At 49.4% G+C, this 25,833-nt stretch overlaps 2 protein-coding genes across 3 annotated transcripts; one reads left to right on the plus strand and one right to left on the minus strand.

Annotated features, from left to right (window-relative positions):
• The first annotated feature begins 2,664 nt into the window (after nt 1-2,664).
• Nucleotides 2,665-23,894, plus strand: Shisa5 (shisa family member 5). Of its 2 annotated transcripts, XM_038322632.2 has the most exons (6): nt 2,665-2,817; nt 5,137-5,293; nt 17,321-17,404; nt 22,207-22,322; nt 22,473-22,685; nt 22,824-23,894. In XM_038322632.2, the coding sequence occupies exons 1-6, from the start codon at nt 2,748-2,750 to the stop codon at nt 22,901-22,903; spliced, it is 720 nt and encodes a 239-aa protein (XP_038178560.1). In that variant the 5' UTR covers nt 2,665-2,747; the 3' UTR covers nt 22,904-23,894. The 2 variants fall into 2 exon arrangements, with proteins under 2 accessions (XP_038178560.1, XP_038178561.1); XM_038322633.2 differs by lacking the exons at nt 2,665-2,817; nt 5,137-5,293; nt 17,321-17,404 and adding an exon at nt 21,126-21,259.
• A 216-nt stretch (nt 23,895-24,110) lies between these two features.
• Trex1 (three prime repair exonuclease 1) lies at nt 24,111-25,831 on the minus strand. The gene is made up of 2 exons (XM_038322631.2): nt 25,392-25,831; nt 24,111-25,103 (listed from the first exon to the last, which is right to left on the minus strand). Exon 2 carries the CDS (start codon nt 25,094-25,096, stop codon nt 24,155-24,157), a length of 942 nt encoding a protein of 313 aa, XP_038178559.1. The 5' UTR covers nt 25,097-25,103; nt 25,392-25,831; the 3' UTR covers nt 24,111-24,154.
• Between the last annotated feature and the right edge of the window lie 2 nt (nt 25,832-25,833).

Below are 25,833 nucleotides of genomic sequence, written 5' to 3' on the forward strand. Positions count from 1 at the left end.
TGTGAGATATCTGGGTGAGCAGGTTTGGGTGTTAGTGGGAATCTGAAAGGGGACATAGAGGAAGGAGAAGCTTTCTGAGAAGCCAGAGGGTGCCTATAAACAACAGTGTCAAGGAAGGACCTTTGGGTACAGAAAGACCTCACTGAAGGGACAGTTATTCCTTCCATCTTCAACATCTTTTTTTTTTTTTTTTTTTACATTTTTTTGGTCGCAGGGGCAATGGTATCATGCATTCAAGTGGACCACTTGTGGGAGTTGGTTCTTGACTCCATTACTGGCCCTGGGCGCTGAGCAGGTGGTCAAGCAGGTGTCTTCACTCAGGTCTTGACTGAGCCTTTGAATATGGCTTCAGGTGTACCATGCTTCTCTCCATCTTTTGGCAGATCCCATGAGGTTGCGACACAGGACTTTCTCCAGGGAGGCCTGGGCAAGGGAACTTGTTGCTGTTTTCATAGAAGGGTATTATTGGCAGGGCTATTGCAGAGGGGTTACGCTGCTGATTAATGGCTGGGTCTTCAGAGTCTGAGGAGGAGCAAGTGGGATATTTCCTCCTTGGTCAAGATTATCTGAGACTCAGGAAGTGGGGTCCAAAGATGAACGAAACAGGGTCTCGTCTTGACCTCCAAGCCTGTGGAAATCCGCCTGGCTATTTCCCTTCCTTCCTACCACACTGCCATGGCTGGGGTGCAGCTCCTCGGCTGCACCAGCTGGGCCTGCAGCAAAAGCCCTTGCTCTAGGTGCAGTGGATGCGAGGATGAGAGGCCCCTCGGGCTAGTAGACTAGCACTTACCACACCCAGCTTCCCTCTCCGGTCAGAGCTGAGCACACCGGGTGTTGTTCTGACTTGCCAGGTCCGTGCACAGTTCACAGCTACAAACTGTACATTTTAAGTTTATGTGTATGAGTGTTTGCCTCCACATATGTGTGTGTACCACGTATGCGCCTGCTGACCACAGAGGTCAGAAGAGGGCATGGGATCCCTTGGCAATGGAGCTACAGATGGCTGTGAGCCACCATATGGATGCTGGGAGTTAACCCAGCTCCCCCACAAGAGCAACTACTGCCTTTAACTGCTGAGCCTCCTCCAGCCCTGGAGCAGTTATCCTAATTGAGGTGGTGATGCCATCCAGGCATGCAGGAATGGGTTCATTTTTTTTTCCCCACCAGTTTAAGAATTAAAAGGCAGGAAAAGTGGGATAGTCAAGAAAAGTCCAAGTTTATCCGAAGAGGACAAATTTATTATAGCTTAAAAGCAAAACCTGGCTGAGTGTGGTGGCACACACCTTTGATCCCAGCACTGGGGAGGCAGAAGCAGGCAGATCTCTGTGAGGTCTACATAGTGAGACCCTTATTAAAAACAAACATAACCCCTTCTGCATCTGAAGAACAGGGATGAAGAGAAGGAAAAACCACCATTCCCTTTGAGTTAAACCAGCATGGAGAGCAGAGCTTTAGAGGAAGCCCAAGTGTTAGCAACAGCATACATACGTTCTGACAAGCATCCGAAAGGACAAAACGAGGCAGGCTCAGCAGAACCTCATGGCAGCTTGGAGGAACCTGGTGGCCAGGAATTCTGGGAAGGAAAGGTATAGTATTTCATTAAAGGGACATTTAGTCTACCCATCCTTTAGCACAGCTTAAAGTGAGACTGTCTTCCTAGGGGTGGCCCTGTCTCACTGCCAGGGTAATCCTGTGGATCGGCCAACCGGATTAATTCTTTCACATGTCTCCTAGTTTAGAGATTTCAGTGTCTTGACCAGAAGGAACTAGTTTTGCCTTACGGGCTTGTGTTGCTTCCTTTTCTGGCTCCCTCTAATCCTATAGGCAGGATAGTTGGGGAGCCCTCCCAGACTCTCCTTAGGGTTTGATCTGTGCCCAGCGCTGAATACATACTGTCTCAAGTGGTCCACTGCAGACAGTTCGTGGGTTCAGCCTTGAGGAGGAAATACTAGCTGTTCCAGGTGCTGGGCAGTGCAAGAACACCATATCTCCCTTTCCAGGCCACACTAGGAACTTTGCCCCACACTGAGGGGAAGAGGTGGCCTGTATGTGCCCTGAGAGCTATTAGCTCTTACCCTCAGGATAGGCCCCCTGGGCAAGAGTGAGCAGCTTCCTGGCCTGGGGGCCTGAGTCGGGGTGGGGTGATGGGGAATGGAGGTGTCATCTCAGGGCTGTCCTCAGACTAAGGTCCTGGAAATCTACTAAAAGGAACTTGAATCTGTTGAGTGCTATTCCCCCCACCCCCCGCTTCACTCCTCATGGTCCTCAGGTGAATCGTGAATCTGTGTGAGGCTCCAGCCAGCGAGAAAATCGCAGCTTCCCTAAAGGCAAAGTTGGGACGAGTATACAGCTGTACACAGCTGGCGCTGAAGTGTTGGGATAACGTTGCCACGGAGATCCTGTCCCAGCCCCTTAAGTCAGCTGCAAGGGGGGGGGGGTCTCCCCACAAAAGTATCCCGTGAGCAGAAAGCAACTTGGGTGTACCAATCCTGGGAAAACCTGTCTCCAGTTTTCGCCGACGGGGGGTGGGTGGGGGGAAGCAGCGGCCAGACTGGGAGGGGTGGCCGCTGCTTCCCTTCCCTCCCACCTCCTCCTCCTCCCTCCCTCCCACCTCCTCCTCTGGGGCGGGGGTTCCGGGAACCGGCCGGGGCGGGGCAAGGAGGCTAGGGCCGCTCGGGTCGTTGAGGTTGCCGCGGCACCGCGGCCGTGTGCTTGGTCCGTCTGTCCGCCCGTTTGTCTGTCTCGCCATGGCTAACCCGGCGCCCGCTCCGTGGACCCTGTTGCTGCTGCTGTTGTTGCTGCCGCCGCCTCCGGGTGGTGAGCCTGGGAGAAGGGGGCGGTGTGCGCTGCCCAGGGACTGGGTCGGGTCAGACACTTCCCCTAGTTGTCTATGGAACGAGCCTGACAACACCAGCCCTGGAGTGCTTCGTCTTGGCCCCTGATAACAAAGGGGGCGTCTGCAAATCCCATCACTGACTTCATCCTGTCACCCCTACCCTCCTGAACTGATACTGCCCCGGAAAACTGCCACCTTTGTTTTGTCCTCATAGTGGGTAGGCCCTACATGTTCCAGGGGCTGGAGCAGGATTCCCCGCCTGGGGTTAGTTAGCTCCAGGTAGGAGGACCTCAGGGCGGCCTGGCCCCTCCTGCAGAGGTTGTCCCTTGCAGCCTGCTTCCTGGCTGGCAGCCCTCCATCCGCTGCCTCTACAGCCCTTGTTTTCCTGGAGAAGCTGGGCCCTGAGGCTGGCCTCTTATGGGGAGGAAACACCGCTTTCCCTTGTCATCCCCGAGGGATGACTCCGGTTGGGATGGGAATTGGAACAGCCCCCAGCCCAGCATGGGAAGCTAATGATTCCATGGGATGGCTGACTTCCTAGAGGAAAGGAACTGTGTTTCCTGAAAGCTGACATGAGTTTGGAGGATCTGGGGTGGGGAAATGAGAAGGAAGAGTCCTGCCCCAGAGTCAGCCTACCCCTGGAGTGAGCCTGTGGGAAGATGGGTCTCCAGTCTAGAAAGCCTTGCTCGGTGTCTGGAGTTCAGAATAGCATTTGTACCTGGGACCCAGCCTGAAAGATCTACTGGTGTGAGCGCCAGAAGATGATACTTGTATTTAGTCTCAGCACTCCGAAGGCAGAGACGGGAGGATCCCTGTGAGTTTGAGGCCAATCTGGTCTAGGTTATGAGTTTCCAGGCCACATAGTGGGACCCTGCCGTAAAAGAAAGAAAGTCTCACTGGTGTGTAGTCTGTTCAGCCTGACTCAGGCACAGCCTGGCTTGTGGCTGTGGCTGTCCTCACTTTCCTATGGCCAATGGCTGAACTGGGCTTGCAAGGGTCAGAAATACCCATTCTACAGTTTTGCCCAGAGCAAGGTTCTGCATGGTGCTACCAAAATGCAGCCTTCCTTACCTCCAAGTTACCTTTTCTCTGAGTCTCATAGTGCCTCTGCCCTCGGGGCTTCTCCTGACAGCCCCAGGGCGCATGCTCTACTGCTCTGGCTGGGCCTTTCAACCATGGTCCATGTGCTGGACCAAGACTGTATCCAGACCAAAGCTTGAGTGATTGTCCACAGATAGCATCTGATGAGCCTTGACGCTCTGGGTTGCATGTGGGGGTCTCCTGTGTGTGGGCTCCAGGTCTGCTAGTGTAGCCTGATGACACACAGGGACATGTGTGTGTCATCTTCCTGGAGTGTTGCAAAGCTTGTGAGTAGCCAAAGCCCTGTGTCCTTCCCCACATCTCTCAGCATGACCTTGTTTGTTGAGATTTGCAAGGGTACCACTTGCCCTTAGGCTGAGAGCTTTGTGAGGGTTACAGGGTGTTATCTGGTGCCACTGAGAGCACAAAAGTGTCCTCATACCTGCTGTATGCCTGTCCTAGAGATGAGTGCTTTCTGGATACTTGTGCAAGGGTTAGGATTCATCCTGCTGGTAGCATGCTCTATGAGATTTAGGCCTCTCTCCATCTCTCCCTCCTCTTCTTCCCTCCCTTCTCCTTCTCTTCTCCCCTTCTTCCCTCCCCTCCCCATGTCTATCTCTCTCTCTCTCTCTCTCTCTCTCTCTCTCTCTCTCTCTCTCTCTCTCTCTCTCTCTCTCTCTCTCTCTCTCTCTCTCTCTGTGCATTTGTGCCCAGCAGGTGAGGCTGCTATGGAGGTAATAAGGATTAAATATTGGACAGTCCTGTGCCTGCAGGTGTGTTTCTATTCACCTTGGCAGCTTCTGGGAGGTGGCCTGAAATAAAGCCTTGAAGGTGGGGTGGAGCCGCAGGTGGGGGACAGGCCCGAATGGAAAGGGGCGAATGGAAAGGGGAATCGCCTAGGGCCTTTGCAGTTGACACTCTGCCTCGAGGTCTTAATCAAGGGGGATTCTGAGAGCAGCAAGTAGTCCGGTCAGACTTACAAGTAGAAAAGTCAGTTTTCTACCAGGAAACCAAGGGACTGCTAAGGGACGGAGGGCATCTTTTAATGCACCTTGGTGTGGCCACGAGGAGAGGGTGGAGGCTCTCTGTAGGTGGCTGGTCTCCTGAGGTGGCCTAAAGCTTGCCTGGTAGCTGCACTGGGGAAATCACTGTCGTTGGCTGGAGTGTGGATGAGACCTGGCCTATGGGACAAGGGGAACAGGCTTGTTTCTCTGCTTCAGCCCATGGTGAGCTATGCAGGCCTGTTGGCGAAGACGACCTGATCCCAGAATCCTGTCCTGATTTCTGCTGCGGCTCCTGTTCCAGCCAGTATTGCTGCTCTGATGAGCTGAAGAAAGTCCAGTGGAGTGAGGATGTGTGTACTGAGTCCGAGGCCAGGTGGGTACAAGGAGGGGAGACGGAGGGTGAGGAACCGCAGTCTGAGCCCTGGAACGTGCCCTGCCCCTTTGGCCTCTCAAGACAGAGGGCTCAGCATTGAACCAGAGTGTGTGGGGGCCCTGTTCTAGGGCTCCTTACCTAGAGCTAGTCCACTCTGCCACACCCCCTCCCCCTCAAGGGTTCTGTTTCACTCAGCCTTGTGCTGGGCCCAATAACCTCATCTAGCTTTGGCTCTGGGTGTGTACTTTGACCCACAGGTCCTCAGGGTAGGCACCTGGTTATGAGTGTGCCCCACACTGTGTGTGTGCTGTGGTTATGTGCGCTGTGCAAGGCACAGGGTATGGATGTGTGCGCAGAGTGAGCTGGGCTGTGTCCTCCTGGCCGAGCGGATGTGTTTCTATTCCATCTTTGGTATAGGCTGCTGTCGTTGGTGAGGACCCAGATATGCCGCACATCATCAGATTGTGTTTCTCCTTGGCCTTGGTCGCAGATTTAGAGTCGTAGTGGTCATACGCAGCTCCTAGCTTGTCACTGTTTGCACAGGTCCAGACTGCACATCTGTGTTCAGTTTCTCATGGCCATTCTGTTCCTCTCCCGTCCCATGGGCATCCTAGTCTGTGTCTGAGGTATATTCTTTTGTTTGTATTCTTAAAAAGTTTATTATTATTTTAGGGGCATGTTTTGGGGGTGTTCCAATGAATGCCCTTACTTTTTGAGCTCAGGACAGTGTCTGTAGTAGGTCTTGCCAGGCCTTGTTTAGGACCGCCAGTCCCCCAACAATGACACTGAGACTTATTATTAATTATGAAAGCTTGTCTGGAGCTAGCTCTTGTAGACCAGGCTGGTCTCGAACTCAGAGATTCGCCTGCCTCTGCCTCCCGAGTGCTGGGATTAAAGGCGTGCGCCACCACCACCCGGCTCTGCCTCTGAGTCTTGAGAGCTGGGTTTAAAGGTGTGTGTCACCATGCTTAACTTAAAGATACTGTATTTAAATTTTTCATTAGTTAAGTTTTTTTTTAAAAAAAACTTTTGTTTTGGTTTGTTTTGGGGTTTTTTTTTGTTTTTGTTTTTGTTTTAGTTTTTTGAAACAGGGTTTCTCTGTGTAGCCCTGGCTGTTCTGGAATTCCTTTTGTAGACCAGACTGGTCTTGAACTCAGAGATCCACCTATCTCTGCCCCTCTGCAAAGCTGGGATTAAAGGCATGTAATAACACTGCCCAATTTAAAAACTTATTTTAAGATAGGGTCTCATATAGCCCAAGCTGGTTTTGTTTTGTTTTGTAAGTTCTTTTTTATTTTCCTCCACACTGGCAAAAGTTCTGAGGAAGCTTAAAGTTTTGTAAACATTTTAACTATCCCTTTCCCCGCCCCACCACAAGCTGGTTTTGAATGCTGTATGTAGCCAAGGACTTGTGGTTCTTTTGTCTCTGCCTCCCGAGTGCTGGGATTACAGGAGTGCCCCGCTCCATCTGGAGTGATGCGGGTTTGAGGGTTGAACCCAGGGCCTGTGCCTGGTAGCAAGTACTCCACCAGCTTAACTGTATCTCTGCCCCATCTTTTCATGTTTAAAAAGTTACTTATTTTTATATTATGTATATGGGTGCTTTGCCTGCATGTATTTCTGTGCATCACGTGCATATAGTACCCTTAAAACCCAGAGTCCCCTGGAACTGGAGTTACATTACAAACAATTGTGAGTCCTTACGTAGGTGCTGAAAATCAAACCTGGGTCCTCTGGAAGAGCAGCCAGTGCTCTTACCTGCCGAGCCATCTCTGCAGCCCCTAAAGTAATATTTTATAATGGGCTGTTGGAATGATTCAGTGGGTCAAGGTGCTTGCCACCAAGCCTGATGACCTGAGTTCAGGAAACCTGGGACCCACACTGTGGAAGGAAAGGACTGACTCCTGGAAACTGTCCTCTGACCTCCGCATGTGTGTACATGCTAAATGTAAAATTAAAACATCAAAATAGTATTAACTTAAGTTGGTGGCTTTTTCTCTCTTGGCATATAGAAAATCCCATTGCACTGCCTCTCAGTTTCTCGTCTTTCCATTGAGACATGTGCTTGAAAATCATTTTAATTTTCATTTTAATCTCTAAAGAAATAGAAAGGTAAGGGATTATTTTTCTTTTGTGGTGCTAGGAAGCCAACCCAGGGCCTTGAACACACTCCTGAACTTCATGTTTGCCCAATTTAAGCCTTCTTTTACATATTTTTTCAGACAGGATCTCTCTGGTATTGGCTTGGAACTCGTGTAGACCAGGCTAGCCTCTGATTTGTGGTAATCTGCCTGCCTGTGCCTTCTTAGTGCTGGGATTAAAGGCATGCACCACCTCGCCTGGCTTACAGATTTCTCTTTATTTGTGTGGATTGTTGAATTCCTGAAATGTGTGGCTAGCTTGTCTCACTAGCTCTGGATAGTTGTCTGCCGTATTGAAACATTGCTTTTGCCCGTCTCCTTTCTCCCCGGAACTCCAGTAGACCTGTGCTGTGTGACCTCCAGTGTCCAGGACTGTCAGCTTCTCTTCCAGTGTCCAGGACTCTCAGCTTCTCCTCCAGTGTCCAGGACTCTCAGCTTCGCCTCCAGTGTCCAGGACTCTCAGCTTCTCTCCTATTTTCATCTGTTTCCTGCTGTCTGGATACTGTTTTATAACAGCTCAGATCACACAATTCTGGTTTTGTTTTTTTCTTTTGGTTTATCGAGACAGGGTTTCTCTGTAGCTTTGGAGCCTGTCCTGGAACTCACTCTGTAGGCCAGGCTGGCCTCAAACTCACAGAGATCTGCCTGCCTCTGCCTCTCGAGTGCTGAGATTAAAGGGGTGTGTGTGTGTGTGTGTGTGTGTGTGTGTGTGTGTGTGTGTGTGTGTGTGTGTGTGTGTGCCGCGCGCGCGCGCGCGCGCGCGCGTGCGTGCATACACATGTGGATGGGTAGCCGGGTGCTACAAGTCATCTGTGGAAGTCAGAGGACAGCTTGCAACTGTCTGTTCTTTTCCTTCTACCAGGTCTGTTCCAAGTTGTCAGGCTTGGCAGCAAGAGCCCGAACTCACTGAACTACCTCGTTTGAGTCAGAGTCTTGCTGTCTATGCCTGTCACTGGCCTGACACTTGCTATGTAGACTGAGGTGGGCTAGAATTTGCCGCGATCCTCTTGCCTCCTGAATACTGGCGTTAAAGGTGTGCACCACCATACCTAGATTTTCATTGAGGTTTTTGTTATTTTTCCCCCCAAGGGAGATGGTGTTGTTGTTATTTGTTTTTTTTTTTTTTCAAGACAGGGTTTCTCTGTGTAGCCCTGGCTGTCTTGAAGCTCTGTAGACCAAGTCTAGCCTCGAATTCAGAGATCTACCTGCCTCTGCCTCCTGAGTGTTGGGGTTAAAGGTGTGTGCCACCATTGCCTGACTGAAGTTTTTGTTTTGTTTTGTTTCTAAGATTTATTTATGATAGACTGTGGTGGTGCATTCCTTTAATTCCAGCACTTGACTCGGGAGGCAGAGAGGCTGGCAGATCTCTGTGGGTTCCAGGACAGCCTGGTCTGCACAGTGAGTTCCAGAACAGCCAAGGCTAGAAAGAAAGATAGAAAAAGATTTACTTATTTATTATGTATACAGTGTTCTGCTGCACGTATGCCAGAAGAAGGCGCCAGATCTCATTACAGATGGTTGTGAGCCACCATGTGGTTGCTGGGAATTGAACTCAGGACCTTTGGAAGAGCAGGCAATGCTCTTAACTGCTGAGCCATCTCTCCAGCTCCATGGTTACATGGTTATATTGTATGTAATATACTATGTACAAAATAAATGTGCAACCCTGTAATCTATCGATTATAGATCGAGGCTAGAATCTTTAGAAACTCAGAGGCTCCTTAAGCCCACTCTTTGTCTCTCTCTCAACCCCCAAACAGTAGCTGTTATCTTAACTTTTATATGCTTTGACTTTTTCTTTCACTTTATGTGTATGGGTGTTTTGCCTACATGTATGTCTGTATTATATGACATGCAGTGCCCTTGGATGCCAGAAGAGGGCCTCAGATCCCATAGGATTGGGGCCACAGACTGTTGTGAACCACTGTGTGAGTGTTGTGAACTGAGCCCTGGTCTTCTGGAAAAGCAGTCAGTGCTTAGCCATTCCTCCAGCCCCAGCTTTGATTTTCTTTATGCATGTGTGTGCACACGCACGCGCACATGCCTACCTCTGAAGATCAGCTCCAAAATATGTTTCTTTTAAAAATATGTATTTGAAAGAAATAGATGTAATTATGAATCAAGGTTCTTTGATTATCATTGTATTCTATTTTATTTATTTTTATATGCATAAGTATTCTGCTGCATGTCTGTGCACCACCTATGTACCTGGTGCCTGTGGAGGCCAGGAGAGGTCATTGGATTACCGTGGAGTTGTGAGCTGCTCTGTGGGCTGAGAATAAAGCCCAGGCCTTCTGCAAGAGCAGCAAGTGCTCCTAACCACTGAGCCTTTCCTCCAGCCCTGACTTGTAAATCTTTTAATTCAGATATAATTATATATGGTAGCTTTTTTTTGTTAATGCTGTTGGCTTTTTTGGGGGGGTCCCTCTTTTTTTGGAGATGGTCAGTGCAGGTTGGCATTGAACTCACTATGTAGCTAATGGTAGTCTTGAACTCTAGACAATTCTCTTGCCTCAGCCTCCTAAATGTTGGGATTATAAGCATGCACTGTCATACTTGGGAAGATAATAGACTTTTTACATGTTCTTCTCACAGAAAATGCTGAGTGTGTGAGGTAATGCATGTGTTAATTAGTTCAGCTTAGCCACTTGGCAGCATATATTTTCTTTTCTTTTTCTTTTTCTTTTTTTATTAAATTATATAATTTTACAAATTTTCACCTCCTTCCCTCCTACCATTTCCCTTCCCCTCCCCCAGCAGCATATATTTTCAAAACACCTTTTCATTAATTGATTTATCAGCATCATGTGCTGACCGGCTGAATTCACTAGCTGCTATTTATCTCTTTATTTACTTGGGGAAGATTTGTAAGAAGTAACAGTTCCCAGCAAGAAGGCTCCTAGATTGGGGGGGGAGGGGCGCTGGAGAGATGGCTCAACAGTTAAAAGCAAGGACTGGTTGCTCTTCCAAAGGTCCTGAGTTCAATTCCTAGCAACCACGTGGTGGCTCACAACCATCTGTGATGAGATCTGGTGCCCTCTGCTGGCACAAAGTTGTACATGACGATAGAGCACTCATATACATAAAATAAATAAAAGAAAGCCCCAAACGTATGAAGGCAAACTCCGTTAAAGAGAGAGACAGAAAGAGAGAATGTGTGTGCATGTGTGTGTGTGCGCATGTAACTCAAGTGTGTGTGGAGACTGGAGGAGACCTCAGATGCTGAGAGGTGTGTGTGCACGTGTGTGTGTGCGCGCATGTATCTCAAGTGTGTGTGGAGACTGGAGGAGACCTCAGATGCTGGTTCTCAGGCACTGGCCACAGTATTTATTTATATAAGATTTATTTTTATTTTATGTGTGTGAGTGTTTTTGCGTGCATGTATGTATTTCCCTGTATGTATGTATGTATGTACAGTGATCAAAGAGTACAGAAATGGGTGTTGGTTCCCCTGGAACCAGAGTAGAAAGCCACAGTTGTGAGCCATCATATAGGGCCTGGGAACCAAACCTAGGTCCTGTGTAAAAACAGTAAGTACTTTTCAGCACTGAGCCATTTCTCCGGATCCTGCATTTATTATTTTGAATTTTTGAGGCGGGGTCTCACTATGTAGCTCTAGCTTGCCTGGTCTTGTAGACCAGGCTTGCCTCAGACTCACAGAGATCCGCCTGCCTCTGCTTCCAAAGATGTGCACCCCCAAGTCAGGACCACCAGTAGGCTTTAAGGCTTGAGAATGGTCTCCGACAGACCGGCTGTGACAAGCCTGCACATTGCACCCTCCCGCCTAGGCCATGCAGCTTCCACGGGCTCTAGATTGTATCGTTGGGGACTTCTCTTTGTCCTGGAGAATGGCACACAATGGCATAGCACTACGGTCAGGCCCTGTGGGAGCTGAGTCCTGCAGTGTCCCTCACACCCTTGTCTCTGCCTCCTTCAGTCCCATTTCTGCTGGGCTAACCTGGTGTACACCCGTTCTAATCTCCATATCGGGTGGGCTTTGGACTGCAGTCTTATTGCCTACAATATAAATAGGCTGAGAATTTTCCACGTCTTTTTTTCTTTTCTGGTGTTGGGGATCAAACCTCTGAGCTAGGATAACAGAGCCACTGAGCTACACTCCCAACCTTTGTTTTTCCTGACGTTTTGATTTCTTCCTTTAAAACCCCATCTTTGATTCTGCTCTCTCTTGCATTTTCCATGCAGTCAGGGCGTCACTGGGTTTCCACGTTTGCTTAGAAACCGCTTCCGCTGTCTTCATAGGGGACTTCAAGTTCTCAGAGCTGCTAAATCTTTAACCTCTCTTTAAGTTCTTCCTGGTAGTTTCATTTATTCTTCTTATTACATTTTGCTTATGACTTTTGGTATGTGTACGTTTGCTGTGCACAGCATGTGGAGAGCAGTCGCTAACTGTCAGCAAGAGCCTTTACCTCTGAACTTCTGCTAGTCCCACTGTTTATTGTTTATTCTTTCTTGGTTTTTTGAGACAGAGTTTCTCGGTGAGGCCTGTCTGTCCTGGAACTCATTCTGTAGACCAGGCTGGCCTCAAACTCACAGAGATCCATCTGCCTCTGCTTCCCGAGTGTTGGGATTAAAGGCATGCGCCATCACTGCCTGGCTAAAAATTAATTTGTTTTTTATGTACATGGACACACAAATGCCTAATGCATGTGTAGAAGTCAGAGGACGACTTCCAGCAGCCTCCCTCCACCATGCTATTGAACCTCCTCCCAGGTATTGAACTAAAGGCAGCTTGGCGGCTACAGCTGTCTCACTGGCCTCTGTGTGTTTGTTTTTCAAGACAGGTTTTCTCTGTAGCTTTGGGGCCTGTCCTGGAACTAGCTCCTGTAGACCAGGCTGGCCTCGAACTCACAGAGATCCGCCTGCCTCTGCCTCTCATGTGCTGGGATTAAAGGTGTGTGCCACCACCACCCGGCTTCCTCTGTGTATTCCCTTTTTTTTTAATTGATTTTTGTTGAGCTCTATATTTTTCTCTGCTCCCCTCCTTGCCTCTCCCCTTCTCCCTTCAATCCTCCCCCAAGGTCCCCATGCTCCCAATTTACTCAGGAGATGTTGTCTTTCTACTTCCCATGTGGATTAGATCCATGTGAGTCTCTCCTAGCGTCCACATTGTTGTTGTCTAGGTTCTCTGGGATTGTGACTTGTGGGCTGACTTTCTTTGCTTTATGTTTAAAAACCACCTCTGAGTGAGTACATGTGATAATTGTCTTTCTGGGTCTGGGTTACCTCACTCAAAATGATATTTTCTAGCTCCATCCATTTGCCTGCAAAATTCAAGGTATCGTTATTTTTTTCTGCTGTGTAGTACTCCACTGTGTAAATGTACCACATTTTCCTTATCCATTCTTCGGTCGAGGGGCATTTAGGTTGTTTCCAGATTCTGGCTATGACAAACAATGCTGCTATGAACATAGTAGAGCACATGTCCTTGTGGCACGATTGAGCATCCTTTGGATGGTATTACTGGGTCTTGAGGAAGGCTGTTTCCTAATTTTCTGAGAAATTGCCTCACTGACATCCAAAGGGGTTGTACCAGCTTGCATTCCCACCAGCAATGCAGAAGTGTTCCCTTTTCCCCACATCCTCTCCAGCACAAGTTGTCATCAGTGTTTTTGATCTTGGCTATTCTTACAGCTGTAAGATGGAATCTCAGAGTTGTTTTGATTTGCATTTCTCTGATGACTAAGGATGTTGAACATTTCCTTAAGTGTTTTTCAGCCATTTTAGATTCCTCTGTTGAGAGTTCTCTGTTTAGGTCTGTACTCCATTTTTTTTATTGGATTATGTGATCTTTTGGTGACCAATTTCTTGAGTTCTTTGTATATTTTGGAGATCAGACCTCTGTCTGATGATGTGGGGTTGGTAAAGATCTTTCCCATTCTGTAGGCTGTCATTTTGTCTTATTGACCATGTCCTTTGCTTTACAGAAGCTTTTCAGTTTCAGGAGGTCCCATTTGTTAATTGTTTCTTTCAGTGTCTGTACTGCTGGGGTTATGTTTAGGAAGTGGTCTCTTGTGCCAATGCGTTCAAGTGTACATCCCACTTTCTCTTCTATAAGGTTCAGTGTGGCTGGCTTTATGTTGAGGTCTTTGATCCATTTGGACTTGAGTTTTGTGCATGGTGATAGATACGGGTCTATTTTCATTCTTCTACATGTTGATATCCAGTTATGCCAGCACCATTTGTTAAATATGCTTTCTTTTTTCCATTTGATATTTTTTTGCTTCTTTGTCAAAAATCAGGTGTTCGAAGGTGTGTGGATTGATATCCGGGTCTTCTATTCGGTTCCATTGGTCCTCCTGTCTGTTCTTATGCCAGTACTGGGCTGTTTTCAGTACTGTAGCTCTGTAGTAGAGTTTGAAGTCAGGGATTGTGATGCCTCTGGAAGTTCTTTTATTGTACAGGATTGTTTTGGCTATCCTGGGTTTTTTGTGCTTTTCCATATGAAGTTGAGTACCGTTCTTTCGAGGTCTGTGAAGAATTTTGCTGGGAATTTGATGGGCATTGCACTGAATCTGTAGATTGCTTTTGGTAAGATTGCCCCTCTATATATTCTTTAAACAGTGTGTTTTGTTGGGCTGGAGAGATGGCTCAGAGGTTAGGAGCACTGACTGTTCTTCTAGAGGTCTTGAGTTCAATTCCCAGGAACCACATGGTAGCTCACAACCATCTATAGTAATACCCTCTTCTGGCATGTAAGCATAGATGCAGGCAAAAGATTGTATACATAGTAATAACAGTGTCTTGTCCCTTGATATCAGTGTCTGCTAATTTCATGCTCAAAGCTCTGTGAACCTTTTTGTTTTAGCTCATTTTTTTTGTTTGTTTTCTTTCTCTTTCTTTCTTTGGTTTTTCAAGACAGTTTTCTCTGTATAACAGTCCTGGCTGGCCTGGAACTCGCTTTGTAGACCAGGTTGGCCTCAAGCTCACAGAGATTCTCCTGCCTCTGCCTCCCGAGTCTGGGGATTAAAAGTGTGCGCCACTGTGCCCGGTCCCTGTGGATATTTTTGTTGTCCCTTTATCGCTCTTGTTTTCTAGTTGCAGTATCTACTCTTAGTGCTCCTGAAGTCTTTAGCTGGTGTCTGACACTACTGAGCCAGCTCTCCAGATCCACTTCCCTTCTTTTAAACCAGAGGGAATGAAAATTTAGTAAGAAAGCAACGTGGTGGTAGCAGCACGCCCTTAGCCCCAGAACTTGGGAGGCAGAGGCTGGCAGACCTTGGTGAGTTTGAGGTCTGCTTGGTCTACAAAGTAAGTTCCTAGACAGCCAGAGCTACAACACAGAAAAATCTTATCTTGAAAAAACCAAAATCAAACCAAACCAAACCAAAGAAAGACAGAGAAAGAGAGAAAGAAAGAAAGAAAGAAAGAAAGAAAGAAAGAAAGAAAGAAAGAAAGAAAAAAAAAAAAAAAAAAAGGAAAAGGAAAAACCTGACTGGAGGAATTTGGAACCAGGAACTCTGGAGGACTTCTGTTACTTCTACGGGGAGGTCAGCCCCACTGCAGAGGCTGAGGATTAGAAGGGAGGCCTGCCCTTCCCTCTTCCTGTGAGACACAGCTTCTCAGGACCTGGTCCAAGTGTACAGGATCATCATGGCCTCCTCCTTTTTTGGTTTGTAGATCTAATTTTTCCTACCTTGGTCTCAAAGATTCTGGAAATTATGCTCAGCCTCCCAGATGTCCTTTAGAGAAACTGGGAAGCTGACCGGAAGAGGACTTGGGTAGCAGGCGCATCTCCACTATCTGTTCCCAGCCTCTATTAGCCCCTGCTCTCTGAAGACTTCACCCTGGGTTTTATTTTATTATTTAAGATAGGGTCTGGAGTCAAGAATGGTGGCACACACTTTTTCTTTTCACTCACACACACACCCACAGGGAATGGACTTTTTTAAAATTAATTTATTTATTATATATACAGCCTTCCTTCCATGTGCACCTACATACCAGAAGGGGGCACCAGATCTCATTACAGATGGCTGTGAGCCACCATGTGGTTGCTGGGAATTGATCTCAGGACCTCTGGAAGAGCAACCAGTGCTCTAAATCACTGACAGACAGTTGTGCACTGCCATGTGGGTGCTGGGAATTGAACCCGAGTCCTCTAGAATAACAAACAGTACTCTTAACCACCAAGCCATCTCTCCAGCTCCAAAATTATTTTTTTTAAGAAAAAAGAATAGCTAGGCGTAGTGACACAAACCTTTAATCCTAGCTTTTGGGAGGCAGAAGCAGGTGGATCTCTGTGAGTTTGAGGCCAGCCAGGTCTACAGAGTGAGTTCCAGGACACCCAAAGATACACAAAGAAACCTTGTTTTGAAATACCAAAAAAAAAAAAAAAAAAAAAAAAAGAAAGAAAGAAAGAAAAGAAAAAAAGGGGACTGGAGAGATGGCTCAGAGGTTAAGAGAACTGACTGCTCTTTCGGAGGTCCTGAGTTCAATTCTCAGCAACCACATGATGACACACACCCATCTGTAATGAGATCTGGTGCCCAGAACACTATATACATAAATACATTTTTAAAAAAGATTTATTTATTTATTATGTATACAGCATTCTGCCTCCATGTATGCCCACATGCCAGAAGAGAGCGCCAGATCTCATTACAGATGGTTGTGAGCCACCATGTGGTTGCTGGGAATTGAACTCATGACCTCTGGAAGAGCAGCCAGTGCTCTTAACTACTGAGCCATCTCTCCAGCCTCCATAATAAATAAATTTAAAAAAGAAAAGAAAAAAGGATAAAGAAAAAGAAGACAAGGTTCTATTATGTAGCCCAGAATGCCCTTGAACTCCAAATCATCCTCAGACTCCCCAGTGAAAACATGCACCCTACACCTGACTTTTCTTGAGTTTTGTTGTTGTTGTTGTTGTTGTTGTTGTGTGTGTGTGTGTGTGTGTGTGTGTTTGCAGTTGTGGCCTTTTGTTTCTGTTTTTTTGAAATGGTCTGCTGTAGTGTAGTTGGGGCTGCCTTTGACCTTGCTGAGCAACAAAGGATAATCCTGAGTTCTGACCGTCCTTCCTCTGTGTGCTAGGATTCTAAGCGTTGTATTACTCTGTTTAGCTTTGTTCCCCTGCCCACAGTCCATCTGTAGCCTAAAAGGAGCTTGAATTTTAGACAACCCCTGCCTCAGCCTCCTGGATACTGGATTATGAGTCACCACGCCCACCTGTGGCTTACTGTTTTTTTTCCTTGACATATTCTGGTAATGAAGTTCATTTCCTTCTAAATTAGCTAAGCTGTTTGATGACTGTGGTCTGGTTTGTTTGGGATGGGATCTCCTGCCACACAGGCTTACCCCAGCTCCAGATTCTCCTGTCTCCGCCTCCTAAGCCCGGAGGTTGCAGCTGTGTATCACTATGGCTCTTGCTTGCTGAATTTTGACTTAAGTATTTTCATTCCGTTCTGTGTAACTGCCTCTCTGTGTCGTCCTTCCTCTCTTCCCTCCCCCCTTTCTCCCATTTCCTCCCTCCCCTTCATTCCCTCCGCAGAAAACATCTTGTCATGCAGTCTGGGCTGGCTTCAATGTTGTGATCCTTCTGCCTCAGTCTCCAGTGGAAAGAGTTGGTAGTGGTCTTCCCCCCCACCCCCCCACCCCCGCTTTGTTTTTTTAACTTTGTAGCAATGCTCAAACCTCAGCTCTCGGTTTCCCCCTCCATCCTGTTGTGGTCAGGAACATGTACGCTGCATATGTTAAGTTTGAGATCTGCTGTTTCCTGGCCTCATAGGTACTGTGTGGAGACTGCCTTTGGTGTTTGGGGAAGAGTGTACGGATCCTTCTGGTGTATACACTGTTCATTCTTGCAAGGTCATGTGTGCGGATGGGGATTCAGTGTGTTGCTCAGGAACTTTCTCTTTTCTGTTAGCAGATTTTCCACCACCACGGAGGCACTCGAGCAGCTGGGTTCGGCGCTGAGATTTCGATCCAGTTTTGACAATGACCCCATGTCAGGGTAAATAAAGCCTTTTGGCTGGGTCTGTTTTCCTGGCAGAAGTAACAAGGGATCAGGTGGGCTTAGGGGTGGCCTTTACATACCTAAATGACACAGAATCATTGGGATGGTGTCCCAGTGATGTTGTGACCTTGTTTTCCCACTGGGACCTTTGAACCTCCAGGGAGCCGGGATTCCTCTATGTTCTGGGGAAGGAGATGATGGGGTACCTAGTTGGGGGCGGATAGTTGAAGGTCCAGGGATGGGGTCCATAATGACCCAGGTGATGGAGTGGGGTGGCAGATACCTGACGAAAGAGGTAACAGAGGAGGAAGTGACATTTGGTGGCGGCCACAGTCCTGTGAGGTAATGAGGCAGTGGTTGTCGGGTGGTTGATGGTGGAAGGGTGATGACCGTGAGGTGGCAGATGGTATGACAATGTCGAGTCAAGGTGCTGAGACAGCAGAAGTGCCTCAGTCATGTTCGTGGCTCACAGTCACTGTGCTGGCATCTTGGCCTCAGGATCGGGATGACCCCGTAGGAAGAAGGGGTGCAGCTGTAATTCTTCCCTCACGCTCACAGAGGTCCCTGACTCTCCCAGCCCTACACTTCTTGGCCAGGCTCCTGCCCTATCTTTCTTTCTTCCTTTTCTTCTTCCCTTCCTTCCTGAGACAAAGTCTCTTGTAGCCCAGGCTAACCATGAACTGGGTATGTAGCTGAGGATGTCCTTGAACTTCTGATCCTTCCCAGTGCTTAAATCACAGGGGTGCATCCCAACCCCGAGTTTATGCAGTGCTGTGGGTCGAACCCAGGGCCTCCCATGTGGTAGGTGGGAGAAACAAGAGCCTTGCTTTATGATAACAAATTCAAGAGACTAGAGAAAGTAAAGCAGTTTTTAACAGACGGTTCTGCAGAGCCGGGCACCAGCATAGAGAAAAGGCTAAAATGACTGGTATAGTATAGTCTCCAGCTCTTTAGGATCCCTGTCCTGTGGGTTCAGAATGCAAAGCCTCATCTAGTGAATATCCAGGACTTGGTTACAAAGCTAACGCCTGCAACTTTCCAAGTCTGAGTTCCCATACTGGCAGGCCAGCTGCCAGCCTGGGGAGGGGGAGGGGAGAGACCTAGACCCCTGCCCAGTTGTGAGTGTTAGTGCTCTAGGCACATGGCATCATCGGACTGGAGTAATTTATCTCTATACAGGCAAGTGCTCTGTCAGCTGAGCTGTTGCCCCAGCATTCTTGTTTGTTTTGAAGCAGCCTCTTGCTCTGTAGACCAGGCTAGCCTGGAGTTCACGTTGTCGTTTGAGGGTGTAGTCCTCCTGCCTCGGCTTCCTGATTGCTGTAATTACAGGAATGAGCTTCCATGTTCCCTTCTTGAACTGTCATCTTGTTATCATCTGAGACCACAAAGCAAGCACTGAGGAAAAAACACATGCGTCAACATGGCAGGCAGCTGTTGGGAGTGACTGTGACTTCCTGGACAGAGGCAGCGTTGGGAGGCCCAGGGTAGAGGTGGGCTGCTGGCATTCAGCAGCTCCCTGCCAGCAAGGAGCAAGAGAAGAGAGTGAACAGAGGGACTGGCTTCCTTGGCCTCCGCTCTGGAGATGGGTCCAGCCCGTTAGTGGGATTGGGGAAGAGGGGCCTCATCTTGAAGGTTTAGGTGAGAACATGCGGAGCATGGAACCTAGGGGACAGCAGTGTCTGAGGAACAGTGTCAGGGAGAGCAAGAGGGAGGGCTGGGGTTGATGGCAAGAAGGCAGCTGGCACAAAGCACTGTGGACTGCACTCGGGTGAGATTGGCACCCCACACCAGCATGGCATGTTTGGCAGGAGCCACCCAGCACAGCATATGAAATTGGAAGCAGTGTATGAGTGTAGACAACGTCATAGAGACACTCAGGGGCCTGACAGTGTGCAGACAGGTTCTTTCTGGCTATGGCAGAGACAGCTAGAACTATTGCGGGGCGGGGGCAATGCTTGGAGGAAGAATGGGTTGCTGGGATTTCTTTTTGTCTTATTCTTCAGAGCCCAAGAATTGTGCACAGCAGAGGAGGTTGGAGACAGGGCTGTCCATGGCGCTTCTCTTGGGAGCGTTCTTAGAGAGACACTCCATTGGACACCTGTGTGATGCCTCTATAGCACAGATTCCACAGAGCGGAGTCCATGGTAGAGGTTTAGTCCCTGCTGCCTGGCCATGACTTGCCCAGAGAAGCCCCCAGAGGAAAGATGCTGGGACCCGAGGTCTGCAGACTCTGCCTCCGTATCCCGCCATTGACCTTCTGAGCCATAGGTCAGCACAGAGGTCTACAAGGGTGCACACCTGCACCTGTCAAGCCCTGAGTTATCACATCCTGTACAGGATGTGCCCTCCCTCAGTGTGCTCAACTTTGGTTTCTTTTCTTTTCTTTTTTTTTTTTTTTTTTTTTTTTTGGTTTTTCGAGACAGGGTTTCTCTGTGGCTTTGGAGCCTGTCCTGGAGCTAGCTCTTGTAGACCAGGCTGGTCTCGAACTCACAGAGATCCGCCTGCCTCTGCCTCCCGAGTGCTGGGATTAAAGGCGTGTGCCACCACTGCCCGGCAACTTTGGTTTCTTTTCTCTCTCTCTCTCTCTCTCTCTCTCTCTCTCTCTCTCTCTCTCTCTCTCTCTCTCTCTCTTTCTTTCTTTTTTCTAGTTTTTTGAGACAGGGTCTCACTATGTAGCCCTGGCTGGCCTGGAACTCATACACAGACCAAGCTGGCCTCGAAATCAGAGATCTTCTCCCTGTCTATAGGAGCCAAGGATTCTGGTGTTTTCGTGTTTGAGAAATGTGTCCCCTTGGATGTGACGCTTTGTGCTGAGGTCTGAGAGATGAACAGGGATAATCAGCTGGGAGTGAGACCCCCCTGCATCCCCTCCCCCTCAGGAAGATGTGGATATGTAGAGACCCTGCGGCAGAAACAGCTTGATGCTTAGTGAGCTGGCTAGATTGGAGATAAAGAGGGAGGGTGAGTTCTTGGCCCCACCTGGCTTGGTGGATTCCGCAAGGAATTTTGTCTAATTTTTTTTTTTTTTTTTTTTTTAGGCTTTTAGGGGACAGGGTTTTTCAGTATAATCCAGGCTTGCCTGGAATTCTCTGTGTAGCCCAGGCTTGCCCAGAACTCATAATCCTGCCTCAACAGCCTCCGGACTTAACTATTACCTGTGTGCTAGCACACCTAGCTAAACTTTTAATTCAAGATTGAAATTGGCCCTTCTTTGTAAGTTTTACTCTCTGGTTAGACAAACCCTAGATTTTAGTTGTTAACTATACTTAGACTATACCCACAGAAAGGTAGGTACACACCATGTCACTAGTGATTATGAGAAACAACCTCCTGTGGTTCCAGGGGCTGGGGGAGCCTTTGGCATCAAAACCAGGGAAACATGATCAGACCTGGCAGGGGCAGGGAGTGGGAGAGGAGGATCAGCTGCTTGTATGTCAGCCAGAGCCAGCAGGTCCCGCTTTGCCCATGCATGCTCAGGCCTGTGGGGGGTGGAGGGTGAGGCAAGGAGACTAGCTCAGGGCTGGGGCTAGGCTGCAGTTAGAGGCCCGGATACACAGGGCTGGGAAAGTGACCTGGGGCCTCTGTCTGCCCCTCCAGCCCTTCTCAGCGTCTCTCTGGCTGCTGGTGCAGTAGATGGTGCTTGAGTCATTCATGCTGTGTCTTTAAGAGGGTGGCTACTGGGCCTCTGAGTCTGTCCTTCCTGCCGCTGACGTCAGGACTGGGAAAGACTGAGAAGATTCGATTTCCTTTTCTTTGAAAGGGGAGGAGATTGAAACTGAGTGGCCCCTGATGAAAAGAGGGGAAGTCCTGGGCTGCGGGAGCCCCTTGAGTGAAGGCGGAGGCTAACATGGGGTGAGCAAGGCACATTCTATAGAGGCAGAGAGACACTGGCCCTTCCGCTGCATGCCACCAATTGTGTGAATGTGTTTTCGTCCTTTCCTGCCTCTGACTGCTCAGGGGGACACCTGTGCTTCTGGTCCTGTCTTAAATGCTTGTCCTGGGCCACGTGGTTGGTGAAGGCTCCAGTTATGGAAGCCTGGAGTGTGGGGGCCCTGTCCCTAAGTCTGTTCCTCAGCTGAGAGGCCCTGTTGTGGCTGTGAGCTGGAAGTCTCATGTAGGGTGGGGTGGCACCAACATCCTTCCTCAGAGGGGCAGATGTTCTAGAGTTCACATTTGGCATGTGCCTGTTGCAGTTAGCAAACATTTGTTATTAGGATCCAGCGTGGGCCCAGGGACTATGGGAGGATAACTGGGGGCCTTGTCTGCTATCGGGAACCATTTGGGGAAGAGATGGACTTCCAGCCTATGCGGTTGCTGTCAAAGGGCAGACCCTCTATTCTGTGGGTGCCTCGGTAGGGCAGGGAGGCAGCTTCTTCCAGAAAGTACTGCTGCCTCCCTTTAGCTGCCCTGGGATGGACCCACGCTAGTTAACCATGGAGCAGCCCTGGATGTCACACAGCCTGCAGTGAGCTGAGCTGGGGTTCCTCCGCACTTGGCAGCCTGTTTGACTCCGATCCCATCCTGCCTGGCTTGTGGCATATGCCTGACAACCATAAGCTGCTGGCTTGGTAGGGGAGGACAGGGTTGTAGGTAGGAAGATACAGGGAGCAGACGTGGGGGAGGGGAGCTTTACATCCCTGCTGCTTGTGTGAGGAATTGGGCTGAAACAGATTTCTACCACATAACTGGGAAGTCTCTTAGAGTCTGTGTTGCTGAGAAGGGTGCCCTTGGGAGCGGTGAGGTGAGGATCGTTGGTCATAGGAAGGAGTAAAAGGCGTTTACAACTAGCTCTTTGGCAGGTTTGGAGCAACTGTCGCCGTTGGCCTGACCATCTTTGTGGTGTTCATTGCCACCATCATCATATGCTTCACCTGCTCCTGCTGTTGCCTGTATAAGATGTGCCGCCGACCGCGCCGTAAGCTTGCCCCTCCCTGCGTGAACATGCTGATCCCAGAGAGGGCAAGGGTTGCTGACCAGGAACCTGTTTGGGCTAAGCTGGAGGGTTGCCGGCCTCTCCTGGCCTAGGGAGCCATAAGGTTTTGACTAATCAGGATTCTCTTTGCAGCTGTCGTGACCAACACCACAACCACTACCGTGGTTCATACCCCCTACCCTCAGCCTCCAAGTGTGGCCCCCAGCTACCCTGGACCAACGTACCAAGGCTATCACCCCATGCCCCCCCAGCCAGGAATGCCAGCAGCACCCTACCCAACGCAGTACCCCCCACCCTACCTGGCCCAGCCCATGGGGCCACCAGCCTATCATGAGACTTTGGCTGGTAAGTACCACTGTGGGTACCCTGCATGATCCCCCATCTCAGGCCTCTGCCCCTAGGGTCTCTTCCTGCTAGCTTTCCTGCCGATTTACACTGCAGCCCAATGTCCCCACAGCTAACCTGAGTCCTCTTTACTTTCAGGAGGTTCAGCTACACCCTACTCTGCCAGCCAGCCTCCATACAACCCAGCCTACATGGACCCCCCAAAGGCCATCCCCTGAGCCTGCCTCCCACCTCTCTGACTGCCATTTGATTCTGTCATGTGCGAGTGAGTGGTGTGCGGAGCTCTCTGCTCTCTGTGGTGTGTGTGCCTTGTCTAAACACATGGCTTCCTCTGACGCTGACCAGGTAGGCACAAATCCTTACCAGTGTGGGGTGGGACCAACCTGCTTTCTTCCTCACTTGAAATTAGACTTTCTGAAGTCTCAAGTAAACTAAAAACATTGGAGGGAGGTATTTCCCAGTTCACCCCAGGGTGACTAGCCATGGCCTGTCATACTTGGAGAGTAAGCTTTTTGTGGGCACATGTCCTACTCTGGGGAGTAACCAGCTAGCTGCTGCTCAGGGCCATGGCTTGTCCCCAGGGCTTGGCTGCATTTTGCAGTGAGGCAGGTAGGTGGGCAGAACAAGGGGTCTGGCCGAAGCTTGGTGCCATGGGTCAGCTCCTGATGTCAAAGCACAGCAGGTAGAGCCTCAACTACCACCACCTGTTGTTGTCTGAACTACTCAGTGTCTTCCCCGGGACTATGGAGAGGGCCACGTGCACTATTCAGTGGGGATGCCTTTCCACCTTTGCTGGCCTGGCCCCTGCCACTAGGCAAGGGGCCTCTGTCCGCCTCACGCTCCTGTTTCTCTCTGCAGTATCATTTTACTTTAGCCAAACATTTTGCCTGTTTTCTGTCTCCAAATGTGTGATAGTTGGTGTGAGATTGAAATCCCTGGTTCCTGGCCTCTGAGTCTGTTTCCCTTGATACCTGACTCCTGTAGAACAGTCCAGTTTGTCCTGGCAACAGGGACACCAGGGCCAAGGGGCTATCTGGACCAAATGGGGGTGGAAGACCCAGATGGTAGCTCTGGCCTAGACATGAATACCTCATCTTGGTGTTCCCCGTTGGTTGCCGTTCCACCAGCCGTCCTAGCTTTGTGTCTACTGGTGTATTTCTGAGCATCCAGCCTCTGCATCCTTGTTTATAATAAATGCAAACATTTGGATCCACTTCCTCTTCCTTCAGAGCCTGGGCTGCTAGCCTTGGCTATACACCAAATACTGTTTCTATCTACTTCTTGAACTTGTTTTTCCCCTACTTTTATTAGCCTAGCAGGTTTGATTGTCCCGTTCTTAGCAGGACAGGGACTGTTCCTCGTCCCCAGGGCTCTGAGGATAGGTAGAGGCCCAGGCTGTGAAGAAATGGATCTGACAAGTACCAGTCAGTGCTGTGGGGGTCTTTATTAATCACACTTTCCTTCTTGACTTACTGCCCAGGGGAGGCCAAGAAGAGTCCATACAGTATGGCTACTGCCAAGGTTAAGCAGGCCAACAGGCCCAGTGGGGCCAGAAGCTCCTGTGATGGGGCTTCTGGGACCTTTGCCGGAGGAAGACTCTTGCGTTGCCTGCTCCTGCCATGGCTGGGACTTGTATTGGTTGTGGCCAGGGATGTAGTGGCCGTGGCAGCATATGGTCTTGGGTTGGTTGGTCCAGCAGTGGTTGCAATATCATACATGGGCTTGATGGTGCTAAAGGGCCGGGCATGTTTATCCACCCACTGCAACAGGGCCCGTGGCTTCCACTGACAGATGCTGAGCAAGGCCAGAACGTCGCCTTCAGCAGTGTGTGAGTCTGTCGGTGTTTGCCCATACAGGCGGGTGTAGATGCTTCCCAGGCTGTAGCTTTTCCTTGGACCATGCTCGGAGGGGCTGCTAGATCGTTCCAAGGCCTTTAGGGCAGCAATGCTATCCACACAGAAGGTACCATCTAGAGGACTGCCAATGCTCAGCATAGCAAGCTCTGCCTGGAGCAGGGGAAAGTCATAGCGGTCACCATTGTGTGCCACAAGGCAGCAGGGCTGTGGCTGGCGCTGCAGGAAGGTGTGGAGCAGGTTGGCCAAGTTGTCGTCGAAGCATTGACGCCCATTTACTTCCAGTTCAGCTGTGTTCAGACCTGTGATCTCACTGGCTGCAGGGCTACAGGCTTTCCCTGGAGCAATGCATAGAGAGAGCTTGTCCACCACACGGGGTGGTTTGGGCACTGGAGGTGGCTGCCCCCCAGAAATGGAGGTGTTTTCCAGGGCATATCTGTGGACAGCCAGCAGGCACAGCTCTGTGACCTTGGGCTGAGAGAAAGGCAGGCCAGTGGCTTCTAGGTCCAAGAAGATGAGAGTCTGCATGGGACCATGGGGCAAAGCATGTGAGCCCATGCTGATCCTGGGAAGGAGCATGGGGTAGATGAGTGCCAGCAGAATCTCAAGTGGGCAGGGGAGGGGATGGGGATAGGGTGGGGCAATAGTACAGCTCAGACCTTCCCTTCTGTCAGGCACTATCCAGGGCCCATTTTCAGAGCAGGAAGCTAGAAAACAGGCCTGTTTTCCTAGTGGAATGGGCAAACTGCTATCCTTTTGAGGGAGGAGCCCTTCCCCTACTGCTGACCACCTTTGGAGTAAGGGAAACTTATCCTTTTCTGTCTTATCCCATACCCTTAAGGTCCACACTTACCGAGAAGCAGGCAGCAAGGCACCGTGTTGGTTCTGCTGCTGGCAGCAGGGGCTCAGGAAGTAAAACTGCCTGGGTCCGCCTCTAGGCCTGCCTCCTGAACAAGGCCCGCCCAGCTAGCCAGCCAGCTAGGCCTGGCGCTCATTTGCTAAAGCCCTCCCTCCTCTCCTAGCGCCCCCAAAGGCCTTAGATCCTCCGCTGTGATACTGCTGACTGATGAAACAGACTAGTGCTCCCGCACTGACAACCCACTTAACCTAGGTTTGTCCCCAGGATTCAAGCATGCTTGCTAGTCTCTGCCATGACTCTCGTTGCCTTTCCCGTCTTTGGCCCACTTTCCCAGGCCTTCCTAGGAAAAGTCTGCCTTCCCTGCTACACAACAAAGTTTTCTTCCCATGGCCCCAGCCCAAAGCTATGACTCAGGATAATTCCCGAAGAGAGGCAG

This window comes from Arvicola amphibius, chromosome 3 (genome assembly GCF_903992535.2).
Source record: "Arvicola amphibius chromosome 3, mArvAmp1.2, whole genome shotgun sequence".
NCBI lineage: Eukaryota > Metazoa > Chordata > Mammalia > Rodentia > Cricetidae > Arvicola > Arvicola amphibius.